The sequence below is a fragment of the Drosophila mojavensis genome, unplaced genomic scaffold, assembly GCF_018153725.1.
Source record: "Drosophila mojavensis isolate 15081-1352.22 unplaced genomic scaffold, ASM1815372v1 contig_16, whole genome shotgun sequence".
NCBI classification, from domain to species: domain Eukaryota; kingdom Metazoa; phylum Arthropoda; class Insecta; order Diptera; family Drosophilidae; genus Drosophila; species Drosophila mojavensis.
The window spans coordinates 7,074,476-7,089,448 of NW_025318693.1; the positions used below are offsets into that span (position 1 = coordinate 7,074,476).

General features: G+C 41.1%; 3 protein-coding genes across 3 annotated transcripts; all 3 read right to left on the reverse strand.

Moving 5' to 3' along the window:
- Window positions 1-1,355: 1,355 nt before the first annotated feature.
- On the reverse strand, window positions 1,356-2,427 carry LOC6573157. Its single transcript, XM_001999212.2, has 2 exons — window positions 1,981-2,427; window positions 1,356-1,918 (listed from the first exon to the last, which is right to left on the reverse strand). Exons 1-2 carry the CDS (start codon window positions 2,288-2,290, stop codon window positions 1,395-1,397), a joined length of 834 nt encoding a protein of 277 aa, XP_001999248.1. The 5' UTR covers window positions 2,291-2,427; the 3' UTR covers window positions 1,356-1,394.
- A 1,241-nt stretch (window positions 2,428-3,668) lies between these two features.
- LOC6573156 lies at window positions 3,669-5,461 on the reverse strand. The gene is made up of 3 exons (XM_001999211.4): window positions 5,017-5,461; window positions 4,461-4,613; window positions 3,669-4,398 (listed from the first exon to the last, which is right to left on the reverse strand). The coding sequence occupies exons 1-3, from the start codon at window positions 5,333-5,335 to the stop codon at window positions 4,226-4,228; spliced, it is 645 nt and encodes a 214-aa protein (XP_001999247.1). The 5' UTR covers window positions 5,336-5,461; the 3' UTR covers window positions 3,669-4,225.
- Window positions 5,462-6,664: 1,203 nt separating this feature from the next.
- LOC6573155 lies at window positions 6,665-8,076 on the reverse strand. The gene is made up of 3 exons (XM_001999210.4): window positions 7,710-8,076; window positions 7,366-7,571; window positions 6,665-7,272 (listed from the first exon to the last, which is right to left on the reverse strand). Exons 1-3 carry the CDS (start codon window positions 7,952-7,954, stop codon window positions 6,905-6,907), a joined length of 819 nt encoding a protein of 272 aa, XP_001999246.1. The 5' UTR covers window positions 7,955-8,076; the 3' UTR covers window positions 6,665-6,904.
- Between the last annotated feature and the right edge of the window lie 6,897 nt (window positions 8,077-14,973).

Sequence of the window (14,973 nt, forward strand, 5' to 3'; positions counted from 1 at the left end):
CTTAGTGGCAGGGGTTGAATATTTGTTGGCCTTATTTCTAATCCAGTTCCTGATGGAAATACGCTTTCTACCCTTTGTGGTTGCATTTTTGTTGTAGACTGCCGTGGCATTTTGTTTGTTCCAGAAGTTGGCAATCTTCAGTAGTTGGTCGATGTTGACTACTTCAGTTGTATCCGTGGGGTCTATTGCGGCCTTCACGACGTGATTGTGGGGTGTATATGGATAGGGCGGATACATGGGCTGCGGATAGTACAACGGCTGGCTGTAGGGGCACTGCGAATATGGCATGGCATATGGCATTGGAGCCGGTGCTGCATACGTCATGGGAGCGGGTGCTGCATATGGCATAGGTGCGGGTGCTGCATAGTACGGCATAAGACCGGCTACTGGTTGGGGATGATGAGCGTGAGCGGCGGAGTTTCTGATGTGCGCCTGTGGGGTTTTCTTGGTGGGACGAGTCTCTGGCTCGATTTCATTGGCTATTTCAAGTTGCCTTGTTAGTTCTTCCTCCATATCGTCGATGGTCAAAGGCGATTCATTTGTTTCATCATCTGATTCTTCATCTTCTTCTGAAACCATATCCAATGCCAAGTCATCGCCTTCTGTTGTGCCATTAAGATTCTTTTCAATGGCTTTCGGCGCAGATCCTTTAATTGCTGAGCACATCCCAGCTGCGCAAAGCACCAAGAATATTACTGGAAGAAAACATTAGTTAGATATATGTATATATAGAGTCAAGGAGCTATTGTATTTTGTTACCACTACAATTGATCTTCATTGTGCTGCGAAAGATCTGAAAGAACTGATGCCTAGGTTGAGCTTTATCTGCCTTTTTATGACAAAACTGAATTGGGTTAGAAGTGAAACTAAATCTTTTGAAAAGTCGCCAATTTATATTTCACACGTGCGCAAACTTATATTCTTTGACCGCTTTAAATTTGTTAATCAATATCCAAATTTAATTAAACAGTTTTTCGCACTATGTTGAAAATTATATAAGTGACTTACATACAAAATAATATTAAAATTTATTATAATTTTACAGTTTTATTTGCTGGAATTCTTTTGACAATGATGTGTTATACACATATATATATATATATATATATATATATATATGTATATATTTGTTGTTGTTGTTTAGTTTTATAACTACGAGTTAGCTGTTGCTATGTATGTAACTGGAGTATAGAGTATTGTTGTAGTCGCAAATATACATTTCACTTCTTAACGAGTTCAGAAATAAATTGCACAGCTTTTGTACGGGTGTGCGGGTAGTTCGTAGTACGCGTGTTGCTCATTTGATATTTGCTTAAAGAGTACAAGTTGACTCGCAATAAATAATTAAATAAATACAATAAATAACTTATATACTAGTATATATCGTGTGTGCATTACAGCATTTGCAGCTGGCTGGGCTGCTGCAGGTGCAGAGCGCGCGCGTATCCCCCGTAGCCATAGCCGCTGCCGCTGCCGCCGCCAGCGCCGACGCCGGCAAAGTGGGCGCTGTGCCCGTGGCCGTCCTCGTGGCTAACCGAATGCGAATGGCTGGACGTGTACACGGGCTTCGCCACGATCTCGTATGTGGTGGACTTGCCACCGCCGCTGGCCAGGCTCTTCAGACCGAGCACGCCGCTGAGCGTGAGCGCCATGAGAGCTGTCATCAGCGCCTTACCGGCCATCATGGCAATGGCTCCGAGACCCAGAGCCATCAGCATGCCCTTCATCATGACGCCGGCAGCGACGAGAGCCTCCATGCCGCCCTTCTTGCCAAACTTGTGCTTGCGTCCCTCCTCAAAGCTGGTGTCGTCCAGCAGCCGAAGGCGCAGGACGCGCGTCTTCAAAATGTTCTCCAGCTTGGCCAGAATATAGCCATTGAGTCGCGTATTCGGATCGCTGGGATAGCTGCGTGCGACCTCTGCAAATATGCAGCCATTTGTGAATATACAACTTCCCTTTGAATAATTAAGCTGAACTCACCTGCCATCAGCTCGGAGGTTTTCAGCTCTGTGGCATTCTCATCCTTGACCACGCTCACGCCCGGCAGCACATTGAGCTCCTTCTGCTCGGCTAGACGCTCCATAATCTTCACAAATTCTATTTTTAGGCACATCCAGCTGAAGCTGCCCGACTCGCACTCGCTTAGGCCCACTGCGGGACTCCTTTGGGTTGGCTCCGTGTACTTTGCACTCGGCTCCGTGGGCTGCACGCTTGCCGCCTCTGCATATTTGCAAAGCAAACAGAACCAGGCCAAGTAAAACAGATACTCCAAGGTCTTGAGCAACAGCATAATTCTGTATTTCTTTTATTTATTTTTTTCGGCTAATATAAGTGAGTGCGAAAGTAAGTCTAGTGATTTGTGAAGCTCTTGAGTGACTGTAGCAACTCATTTTTATGGCTTTGGTTTTTATAGGCATTTCCCTTTCACTACGCACTGAGCGCCAAGAAAAGTCATTGCCGCATTTAGGTTTAGGTTGGCCGCTGTTTTTGAACCTTTTCTAATTACACCACGATTTGTGGTCGAAATTCTTCCCAGAGCCGTTCAACTGAGTCTGACCAGCCAACCAACCAAGCAGCCAAGCAGCGAACCAACTTGGCCACTGGCCGGCACTTTCGCTTTCCTCCTCTCTGTGGCACGGCGCTCAGTGTAGCGCAACGGGCGGCTAAAATTTGTCACCGACTGCTCCAGTGGGTCCCAGCTTAATGAATTTCCTGAGCCAAAAAGAAAATTCACAAATACCTGCATAATTATGGGACAGATAAAAGTCGCGTGCCTCGTACCAAGTACCTTTATTAATTAATAGCTGGCAACAGACAACTAAACTAACTAGCTAATTGCCCCGCATTGTTGCTAATAACATTTTAATACGGCCACGTCTGGAGGCTGTGCGGGCCAAGTTGTTGAGTCATCGAAGCCGAGCAGCATAAATGGGCATGGATTTTCGCTTAAGCTAGGTGCCATGCTGATAGTAGCTCTGATTGGAATAATAACAAAACTAAAATAACTTATATTAATAATAGTGATGACAATGATGATGAGAATTCTATTGGCAACAGTTGTGAGTTGTGATATTAATGTTAATAAAATTGAAATAAAAAGTAATTAAAATAAAATTAAATAAAAAAATCAAAATAAATAAATAATAATAATATCGATAATAAAAAAAAAAAAAAAATTAAAAAAAATATATTAATTTTTCAATTAAAAATACGATATAATAATAACATTGCTAAATATTAATTATATTAAAAATATAAATATTATTATTCTGAAAAAAAAGAAAAATTACTTCATAAATAAATAAAACTGATTATGGTTATGTTAACAATAACACTGAGCAAAAAAAAATAAATAAATAAATAAATAAATAAATAAGCAAATAAATAAATAAATAAATAAATAAATAAGTAAAATATAAAATAAATTTAAAATAATGTTATTTTTTTACACATCAGTCTGATTCAAACCAAGCACGCCTTGTGTCATAATTATATTTTTCTTGCCTGCAGGCATTAATTTTGACTTTGATAATATATAAAGAGTTCAATAAATCGTCTCTAGCTTGGCTTGCACTAAGCTTGCGTGCAGAATTTATGACCCGCCCATGATTAAAGCGCAATAAATTTGCATTTCATGAATCATTTTTATTCAATTGCTATAAATTATTAAAATAAATACTTAATAAGTAAGCTCTTTAGCAGACATTTAAGTATTCCTGCTTACATTTCGTTTTCTTTTCATTATTGTTCGTTTTTTTATTTTTTATTTTTTTTTTTTTTTGCTTTGTTTTGCTTTGTGAACCTGAGCTGCATGTCTGCTTGAAGAGCATGTTTGATTGTGCAATAAATATGGCGCAAGCATTTAGTATATGTAGTCCGTGTGCGTTATCCTGAGCTAGCGAAGTCGTATTTGATGTTCGGTTGTCACCGTTGATTTATCTCCTCTTCTTTTCTTTTCTACTTTTTCTTTTTTCTTTCTGTTTTTTTTTTTGTTTTTTTTGTTTGTTTTGTTTTTGGTATGTCGCAGCTAACTAACTAAGTTAAACTAAATAATTATTGACTACAACACTACAACAAGTTTAGCCATGTGGGAGGTCTAAGTCTTTAGAGAGGGGAAGGGCAAAGAGGGAAAGGGACAGCAAGGGGAGGGGACAGCGTATAGAGCGGAAGATATTTGAATGGAAAGTTCTTGGATGATTTGGTGGATTGGATTGTGGAGAAATGCTTAGAAGGGCTGAGCCAGGCCATAATGGTTGTAGGCCAAGTCGGCAGCGCTGGCCTGACCGTTGCGGTTCCAGTCGGAGTGCACAATCTCGGCGTTCAATGGGCTGCCAGTGATGTAGGCAGTGGTGATGTGGTCCTTCTTCTTGGCCAACAAGTCCTTGAAGAAGGTGGCACCTACACAGAGTGATTCGTCAATGAAACAGCTCACTTATTACTGTCCGCCACAAGGCACTTACCAGCCAGGATGAGGGCAAGGAAGGAGATGGCCAGAGCCTTCAGAGAGATGAACTTGATGATGGTGAACAGGACCTTGACGACGACCGCCTTCTTCAGCTTCAAGATCAAGAGCAGGGGCAGCAGCATCTTCTTCATGCGCTTGCTGCGCGACTCTGTGGAAAGTGGAGAGAAATCGAAAACCATTTCTTGTTTAGCACAAAAATATGCAAAGTCGAGTGAGTAAATTGGCAGCTCTTGCTGCAGCTGCAAAGTATGCAACACGAGTTGAGCAATAAATCGGCAAATACTTGTGTGCACGCGGCGTATGCGCAATTTACGGCCACGCAGCCAAGTAGCCAAGCAGTGAGGCACTCAAGCAATCTGGCAGTCGGCCAAGGCTCGAAGGCTCAATGCTGTAGCTACAAGTGCTTGCAACAAACTGCCTGTCAATTGCACCAGCAACTGAGTTGCAAACAGTTGCCAACAAATGGCAACAGTTGCAGACAATTGCCAACTAGAGTGAAAGTTGACGCCCAGTTTTACGAGCGAGTCGTGGAATCGTTGGAGGCAACTCACCCTCCATGGCACGTCCGCTGTATGCATTCTCGGCATTCTCATCCTGCTCATCGCCGGAGAACGAGAGATTCAGCTCGTGCGTTTCCAGATAGCGTTCGGCACGATCCTCGAACGATTCGAGACCTTTGGCGGAGCCGAAGCTGCGACCGGTTTCGGTGCGATCGATGCGCAGGCCGCCAAACAATGGAATCGAATCCTCGTTATCCAGCTTATTGAGCAAATTCACTAAGTCCTTTTCGCTGCTGTCCTGCGAGGGCAGAGCCAGAGCGCCGCACACAAAGCTGGCCACGAGCACAACACAAACGAATTTCGCGCACATTTTAATATTGGTTGACTTGGGACGGGGAGAGGAGCCGTTAGCCGATTTAATTGGTTTGATATTTTTGGATAGTCCTTGGCTTTAGCAATGCGTTCAGAGCACACACTGCTGTTGGCTTTGTGATAGGGAGTTGCTTTGTGATTAATTGAATGCAATGGGCCGCAGTTTTATACCTTTCCAATGCGAACGCGTGCCTCCATTGCTCGCCGGGCACAGCGCGGCGCACTTTGTCCAATTTGGTGGCTAGAAATCGACGGGCCAAAGCACACACACAAAACAAAATATAGCAGCAACAGCCACATTCACAATTTATGCAAATTTTATGCGTATGCTAGTGCGATGGGGCACAGTCGCAGCCGATGGCCAAAAAATTTCTTGACCATATTTTCACGCACGTCCCACGACCAAACGAAAGGGAAGTCGTCGTCGAGCGGTTTGAATATTATTATTTTATATAAGCAAATGCCCCGATTTCCTTTTGACTGCCATGCCGGCGGAGAGGTGTACTGCGGTGTGGACAGGTGTGGACAGGTGGGGAGAGGTGAGCTGGGACAATTGGGTGTCGTCTCACCGTTAGCCGATCGCAATTGGCATGCAACAGCCACGCCCCGGGACGGCAAGGAACGTGACTCCATTTGCTTATGTGCCAGATTCTTTGGAGCTCCCATTAGCCCGTCCGTCCATTGAATGGCATTAAAAGCGATTATTATTATTAGGGGCCAGCGTACTTGGCCATATTTGGTATGCACCAGCCGGCGGCTCGCTTAATGCGCGCTTTGGCCCCGTTAGAGACGGCAGCAGCGCGACGCTTTCAACGCTTTCGATTTCATTCTCTTCGAGTCAAGTCTCGTTTTCTATTTCAATTGCTTCTAAATCTTTGACAAATCTGCGCAAAAGAAAGCTAAATGGTCGCACATGCTCGCATTTGCTCGATCGCATCAGCCATGTAGAAAGTTGACGGCAATTAATGTGCCCAGGCCCACATGGAAATATTTCAATTATGGGGCGTGGCAAATGCCAAAAATATCCAAACTATACTATACGCACACACGCATACATATACACAGACATATACATATCCATATATACGTGCATCAATTGGGCATGTGGCCAGCTCTGTGTCGGCGCTCAAGAACTGGCCAAAAACTTTTGTTTTAATAGCCAGAAAACAAGTTGCCTAAAAGTCGAGCGCATATATAAAAACATATATATATGTATATATCATATAAATAGTTAGCAACCAGTTGTGAGTGCCTTGGGAAAGTGTTGCCACCGTTTTACTTTTGGCCACATCTAAAAGGGTCATACGCTCTGAAAGTTAAGGCCAAGTTTAAAGTATTTATCGATTTTATTAACATGACTCTTTAGCTGGTGTCTTGTACAATGTGAAGTATTTCTTCTTCTTCTTATTCTCTTTCTCTGTTTTTTGCAATGTTGTGTTATACAATAATAAATTAGGCAATTAAATACGCGTCAGCTTCACGTCTCGAATAAATTACTACAAGCTAGATTTTCAATTAAAAGAAAAGGCACATTTCTGGCTATTGGCCGAAGTGAAACGAGGTCCGCTTACTGCTGCTGCTGCTGCTGCTCCGGCTGCTGGCCGGCGTAGGCCAGCTCCTGGGCATTGTCGACAGTGATGCTGCGTGCATAGGGATAGGCGGAGGAGGCGCCCGAGCTCCAGCCAGCGGTGGCTGGGGCGGACCAGGCGTTCGAGCTGTAGCCACCGATGGCGCTGCCGCCGAACTTGTTGCCAAAGCCGCTCAGCAGGCGGGAGCCGCCGACCAGAATGGCCAAGAAGAAAGCGATCTTGGCCACGACGACGGCCTTGAAGGTCAACAGGGCGAGGAAGCCGAGCACCAAGGGAATGACAGCGAACAGCTTAGCGCCAATGGCCAGGGCAATGGGGCCAATCATCTTCTTGATCTTGCCGCGACCTGTAAATGGAGCGGAACACGGAGAGCAGAGAGTCACAACAGTGTTAGCCGAAAGTGGATCAGAGAATTTGTTTTGATTGAATTGCTATGTACCTTCATCCAGAGCGCGTGCCACCTGCTGGGTGGTCTCTGCGGGCAGCTTGAACTCCAAGTTGTGGGTGCTCAGGAAGTCGGTGGCACTGGATATGGCCAGATCGACCAGGCGGCCGTTGCGCTCATCGCCATTCTGTGGCAGCTCAGCATAGATGTCCTGCTCGCTGAGGGACTTGCCGCTGCGCTGCACGGGGCTGGCGGGATCTCTGCAACGGGCATGAAGAAAACACAACTTAGAACACTCTGAACTCTGAACTCTGAACTCGGAGCCAAGACAAGACAAGACAAGACACAATGCGAATGCACTCGACAATTCGTTTGCAACATTTCACTTTCACACACACCTCTGGAAGGTGACGCCATTGATTAGCTCAATGTTGTTGCTCCTGGCGGCGCGATTCAGTGCGGTAATGCCCTTGACGGCCAGACAGGTGGTCATGTCATCGCTCTCGAGGCAGGCGCCCAGATAGCGGGCGGCACGTCCGAGCGTGTTATCACTTTCGACGCGATTATCTTGCACACTGGGCGCGGCCCAGGCGCTGCTGGCCGCCAAGACGAGGCACACACAGGCAATGGAAAACACTTTCATTTTCGTTTAGGTTTTTAGTTCGAGAACTTTTGATGACACGCGACGCGATTTAATCCTTGGCTGTTGACTGGGAGCTGTTGCTGCTGCTGCTGCTGTTGCTGCTGCTGCTGTTGCTACTGAGGTCGAGATGAATTTGATGAAGTTGGAAGACGTCTAGCCTTATATATTCCGGCAGCTTTTGTGACAGCTGCGCAGCCGGCGTCGAACTTGACGTTACAAAACAATTTTTAAGTAAATTAAGTAAAAGACGCAGCCGCCGCGCAGTCGCAGCAGCAGCAGAGGCAGCGACTGCGGAAGCAACCAAAAATTGTGAAAAAAGTGACGCGAAAATGAAGGCACTGAGCACATGCATAAATCTAGGGAACAGCAACAACAACAACAACAACAGCGGGCCCAAACGGGCCAAACAACAACATCAAAAATAACAAGAAAAGAGAAAAAGAAGACAACGGAAAGATAAAGTCAACTTGTTTGTTAAGTGAATATGTTCATTTCTTCTTCTTCTTCTGCTTGCTGCTGCTTACAGCTCGCGCGCTGACTGACTTTTTTCGGCAGCGTCAACGTCGACGTCAACGTTGACGTCGTCATCCGTCAAACACAAACTTGACGTCGAGCTGCGCTGCAGCGCTGCCCGAGAGAAACTTGCGCTTGGCTAAGGCGGGAGCGCGCGCGAGCGCAAGAGTGACAGAGAGCGAGGTAGAGAAAGAGAGAGAGGGAGTGTGAGTGGGCAGAGAAGTGAAGAGTGCGTAGAGATCGAATGAGAGCGGCCGGCAGAGTGCAAACAATTGGCATCATTGGCTGAGCCCATGGGCAGCGGTAATTATGGCAATGCGCGCATCGATACACGCCCTCCCAGGCAGCGTCCACTTTCCACACACGTACACACACACACACACATACAAACACACAACCCTATACACGTGTGTGTGCTACTTTATTGATCCGGTTGCGGCATATTTTTTGAGCCTGGCATTTAGCCGTCTTCATAAATGGGTCAACTCTTGTTTGCCCTTTGAGCCACGGCGCAATATTGTTTAGCACCTCTTACGATCGACATAATCACCGATTTGATAGAGAATTGAGAAACGTTGAGGCCTTCAGTGATGTGCTAAATATTTGCAATGGGAATTGTGTAATATCTAATTATGATAAGCAACTAATTATGGTCGGCAAATATAAAAAAATGTTTGAAAAAGATTAGCAAATGCTGCTATATCTGCCTATATGTCATATGTCTGTTATATATCTAGATTATGTTCATTATATACATATACATATGTTCATCTCCTTCTCTATATATACATACGTATAAATGAAATATATCTTTCATATGTATTCATTATATCAGCATTCATTATATCAAAGTGTTTCATCGCAACTATGCCAATACATTCTTAACAATTCATTCACATTTAGCAACACTGTCAGTTATAGCCAAAAGCCCGAACAGTCCAAGCCACTTATTCCCACTTATCTACACTTTTGCGTACTTATTAGCGCTTATTTATTTATTTATTTTCTTAAAGCTATTGACAAAAATGAGAGTCAATTTTAATTTAAAAAAGCCTATACAAAGTACACGATATAATTTCAATAGTAACACCAACCCGATGGGGGTATTTTATTTGCCAGTCCGGCCGGCTATGCCCACGTCTCACAGCCAAATATGGTCAGTGATACTATTGAAGCTATGAAAAGAAAGTGTTAGTAAGAAAACTTAAAAAAATAAAATATTAAAATGTAGGTTATTAAACAATATTTAGCATACTTAAAATAATTCTTAAAATAATAATAAAAAATAAAAAAATAATAATAATATTAAAAAAAAATAAAATAAAATAAATAAATAAATAAAAGGAGTTAAAAAAAAAAACAATAATAAAAAAAGAATAAAATAAGAAGAGGTAAAGTATAGAAAAAGAAAAAGGCCGGTAATAAGAGAAGTTGCAAGAAAAGTTAATAAAAAGAATAAGAAATAATAAAAAGAAAAGAGTAATGGAAGAGCCAAAAATAGAGTATAAGAATAGAATTGAGAAATCACTAACACAACATTAGCAGCAAAAGCGTATGCCAATGCTTATGCCTGGGCATTGTGAGTGATTTCCCTAAGATAAGCTGATAGTACACTTTTTATTTTAGGAGGAGAGAGCTCTAAGGAAAAAACGTGATAATATTTATTAAAATTAACACAAAGAACATGAAACGCACTGTGCAAAGAATAATCCCTAGTGCACACAGGTAAATGAAGCGGACGATAGTGTCTAGTTGCTCGGGACGGAACCAAAAAATTTAGACGACCCAACAAAGAGGACGAATCAATATCACCACTAATCAATTTATGCAGAAAAACAATTCCTAAAATTGTTCTGCGATTGGTTAGCGATGGAAGATCAATTAGCTGGAGCCTACTATGATAAGACGGTAATCGTAAATTACTGTCCCATCTAAGGTCTCTTAAGGCAAAGAGAAGAAACTGTTTTTGGACCGATTCGATACGATCCTGATACAGTTTATGTTGCGGAGACCATACGACAGAACAATACTCTAGGATAGGACGCACAAGCGAAGTAAATAAGCGCTTGGTAATAAAAGGATCTTTAAATTCCTTAGACCAACGTTTAATAAAGCCAAGCGCACTTTTGGCTTCATTAATTATGGTAGAAATATGAAGATTAAAGTTAAGTTTACAGTCAAAGAATACACCAAGATCTTTGACTGTAAAGATGCGTCGTAAGGAATTATTGCTAATTTTATAATCAACAATTAGAGGAACGGTACGACTGAAGGTCATTGTCATACACTTTGAGCAATTTAGGTCAAGCTGGTTTGCCACACACCAAAGTTGAAATGCATTTAGGTCATCTTGAAGGTGAAGATGTCCATTTGCCCTGGAGTATGGAAGGCAAAGTTTTACATCATCAGCATACATAAATATAGTGGAATACGAGATACAACTAGGAAGGTCATTTATAAAAAGGAAAAGAGCAATGGGCCCAAATGGCTACCCTGAGGTACACCAGACGAAACAAAGATAAGTTTAGACATAGCTGTTCTCAGCAAGACTCTTTGGGTTCTACCCGTTAAATAGGATGAAATCCAAGAGACAAGACTGGGTGAAAATCCTAAGCGTTCAAGCTTAAGAATTAGTATGTAATGATGTACTGAGTCAAATGCTTTACTGAAGTCCGTATAAATAACATCGGTTTGCATTTTTTTGGAAAAGCTGTCATTAACAAGCGACGTGAACTCAAGTAAATTAGAGGACGTAGATCGATTTTGAACAAAACCATGTTGAGATGGTTGAATAATCGATTTGCAAAAATGCTGCAAGGCCGATGTTATGATTTTCTCAAATAACTTCGGAATAGCAGATAATTTCGCGATGCCTCTATAATTGGAAATATCAGATCTTCCACCTTTTTTATATAAGGGAATGATGAAAGATTCTTTCCAAATTGAAGGGAACACAGAAGTATCCAAGGACAAGTTAAACAATTTTAGTAATTGTGACTGAAGAGAAACACTGCACTCTTTAATCACACAACTAGGAATATTATCAGCACCAGGAGAGAAAGATGATTTCAATGTCTTAATGGCTGCAGCCAGAGAGGATGCAGTAACTTTGGGAGTATTTATAGATCCATATTCAGGAAGAGAATAAGGATATGAGTTGCTGTAGAGATCAGCAGAAGAATAAGTGGATTGAAAAAAATCAGCAAATAGATCAGAGGAATCCTGATCATTGCATGTTTTTTCACCTCCAAGGACAAATGAGGACGGCAAACCAGAGGATTTACGCTTCGAGTTTACAAATGAGAAAAATTGTTTGGGATCACGAGTAAACTGACGTTTGCAACGTGTAAGATAATTCTCATAACAGCTAGAATTTAAAAGATTGAAGTTTGACTTGGCAATGGAATATTTGGACCAGTCAATACTTGAACCAGACTTTTTGTAATTTTTAAAACATTTAGTTTTAATGTTTCTTAAGTTCGAAAGAGTTTTGGTGAACCAAGGTGGCTTATTTGAAACTGGCGAAATACGGCGGAGAGGGACACAAACATCCAGAATAGAGTTTAAGGTAGAATAAAAAAACGATGATGCTAAATTAATATCAACCGACTCATATAAAATAGACCAGTCTGTTGAATTAATTAGTTCGTTAAGCAAAACGAAATTGCATTTACGATAACAGCGACTAAGTTTAGAAGGCATTGGAGTATTAGAGGGAGGATTGTCGATAGTTAATAAAACCTCTAAAGTGGGATGATATATATCCTCAGGTAAGGAGAAAGGAGTTGATCTCGCGACATTAATTAGCAAATCATGATTAACAAACACAAGATCAAGAGTGCGATTAAGATGGTTTGAAATAGAGTTCATCTGAAACATAGACAGGTTAAACAATTCATCAAAAAGATAGTGATCAATTGTCGGAATAAAGTAATTTGCATTACAAGTTGACACTCCACATGGATATGTCAGCTTCTGAGGCTAATCTAAATGAAGCTCAAACTTTTGAGCAATATTGATGAGCCTAATTCATATCATACAATCAATTAGCATATGCTAAGTCGAAAATAGTATTTCTTAAGCTTTTCGCCTATTTAATTGATATGTGCTCAAACACGTTTATAACTGATTCATCGTCCGTTTTGTTTTAGTTTTTTCTTCTCTGCCTGCCTCTGTCACGTTTTTTAAGCTCTCACGCATTGCGGCATTCCGACATTTCTCCGGCGTAGAGCTACATGAGATCTCATACAAAGAATGCCGCCAATAAAAAATCGAAATAACACAGTTTGTATTTTACTTTTCATTTTTAAAGCATTTAAAGCAGCAGCTTATTGAAGTCAAAACTATTCACAAGCCAAAATCCACAAAATAATAATCATAAAAACAAAACAAAACAAAACAAAAAGTCAAGCAGGAGAAAAACAAAAGTCTCAATTTACTCACTTTCATTTATATTACAACGATATGCGACACTAAATGCTGTGTAAGTATGTCGTTGTTGTTGTTTCATTTGTAGTTCCTGTTATTGTTGTTGTTGCTTTTGGTTTCTGCTCTGTGAATTTGGCTGACGCCTACGGGCGTCGCCATGTCACACGCTGCGTATGAGTGACGCGCCTTTATTTTCGGTTATTGTTTTAGCTGCCTAAAATCGAACAACAGCAACGGCAACAGCAACAATAACAGCTACTACGGCAAAAAAAAGAAGGTACGTTAGGCATACCCCACATATATACCCTATATATACCCGCACAGCACACGGCTTGCCCATGATTCACCTGCTGCGCTCATTTGCATAGAGCTGTTCGCTTGCAGCTTGCGGCATGTCAAATATTTCTCAGCAGTTGCCACACACCGCTTCTCGCACTCACCTCGAATGCTCGCAACTCACATTCATTAATGATAACTCACCTTGCCAATGTCCGAACCAAGTCTTTAGCTCCGATCATCTTTCGCTTAACTTGCGGTCCAGTTTCGCATTCATTCATTGGCGTCGTTTAGCGTGAGTGAAAGTTATGTAATTTTCGGTGAATTTTGCAATTTGCAGCGAACATCAGAAAAACCTGATTTCGCCGGCTCCTGCATTCGCAGCAACAGTAACAACAATAACAATAGCAACAACAATGAAATTGGTGCTCCGTATCGATTGTCCGGCTAAATGTCAAATCAAACGTAATTTCTAAATGCCAATCATATAGAAATTTCTCTTTTTTACCAAGCACAACTGTCAGCCAACCCTTTTGCACTCGCTGCTGCCGTCTCGCTCTCGCAAATAATGCGTTTTTGACAGCCTTACAAAGGCCTTTAACGCGCCAAATCAGTCCCAGATATAACTATCTATATATATACTATATATACAAATATATTTATACAAAACTCATAAGCTTCAATTTGTTGACTGGCATCGCCCAATTAGCCGCAACAAGTGGCCAAAAGAAATAAAAAAAAAAAAAGCAACAAAAACAAATTGGCCCGCATACTTTCGTTGTGGGTGTGGTCAGCTCTACAAGTGAGTCGTACTTGATATACCCTGTAATATACATATTTTTTCGTTTTTATGGCAAATGGTTTGACTCGTAGGCGAAGACGTTACATCCGGATGCTGACTATCTATATCTGTTATTTAATTAAAATTATGTTTTCTGATCACAGAATGTCTATGTATGTATATAAATAAACTTTATAACAAATATACACACATATATGCATACAACTTTTACTGTGCTTAGCACATATTTATTAATGCTAATATATTTTATGTGGGTTGGTAATTAGAATTTGTTATATATACTTAGATACTTAGTAAAATTAATACAGTTTTATTTGCAAATTCTCCATTGTATCAAGCAAATTTATATATATATATTTTTTTTGTATATATTTTTTATTTTTCTAATAAGCTCGAATTTGTTATTCAACATTGCCAGCTCAAGATTCATCATTCCAGGGTATCTGCAGAGCTATCCGCTGCTTTCAAGTCACAATCATCTTATTGTTGTTGCCAAGTTTACTTTTTAAATTAGCCAGACATATTTCGCAGCTCAAGTTGGCAATGCCAACCGCTGTGAGCGAGGCATTCAGCGTGCGTTCTATTGACCCAATTGCGTGTTTGCAATGCATATATAATAAATACATATCGATTTGCCAGACCGATAAGTATACATAGGAACAGTTATGTAAATGCAGGTGTTCCTCGAGGAACTTTTTAGACATTATGACCAAATATAAGAGAATATATAAGATACATATTCGAGCGAGAAATCTAATTTATAGATGAAATTGATATGAAATAAGAATATTTTCCACATGCTGCAACTCATTCTCCTCTTATTATCATATACTTATTATATATAAATATTTTCCATAAATTCGGTAAACATTTATTGAACAACTTCAACATTTTCCTGTCAATAAATCATGGATGAGGCCCATTATATTTGTGTTGTGTTTGTCCTTTACGTGTTCTTGGGGCCTCTCAAGTCAAATGTCTACCCTCTTTTCTCAAATAT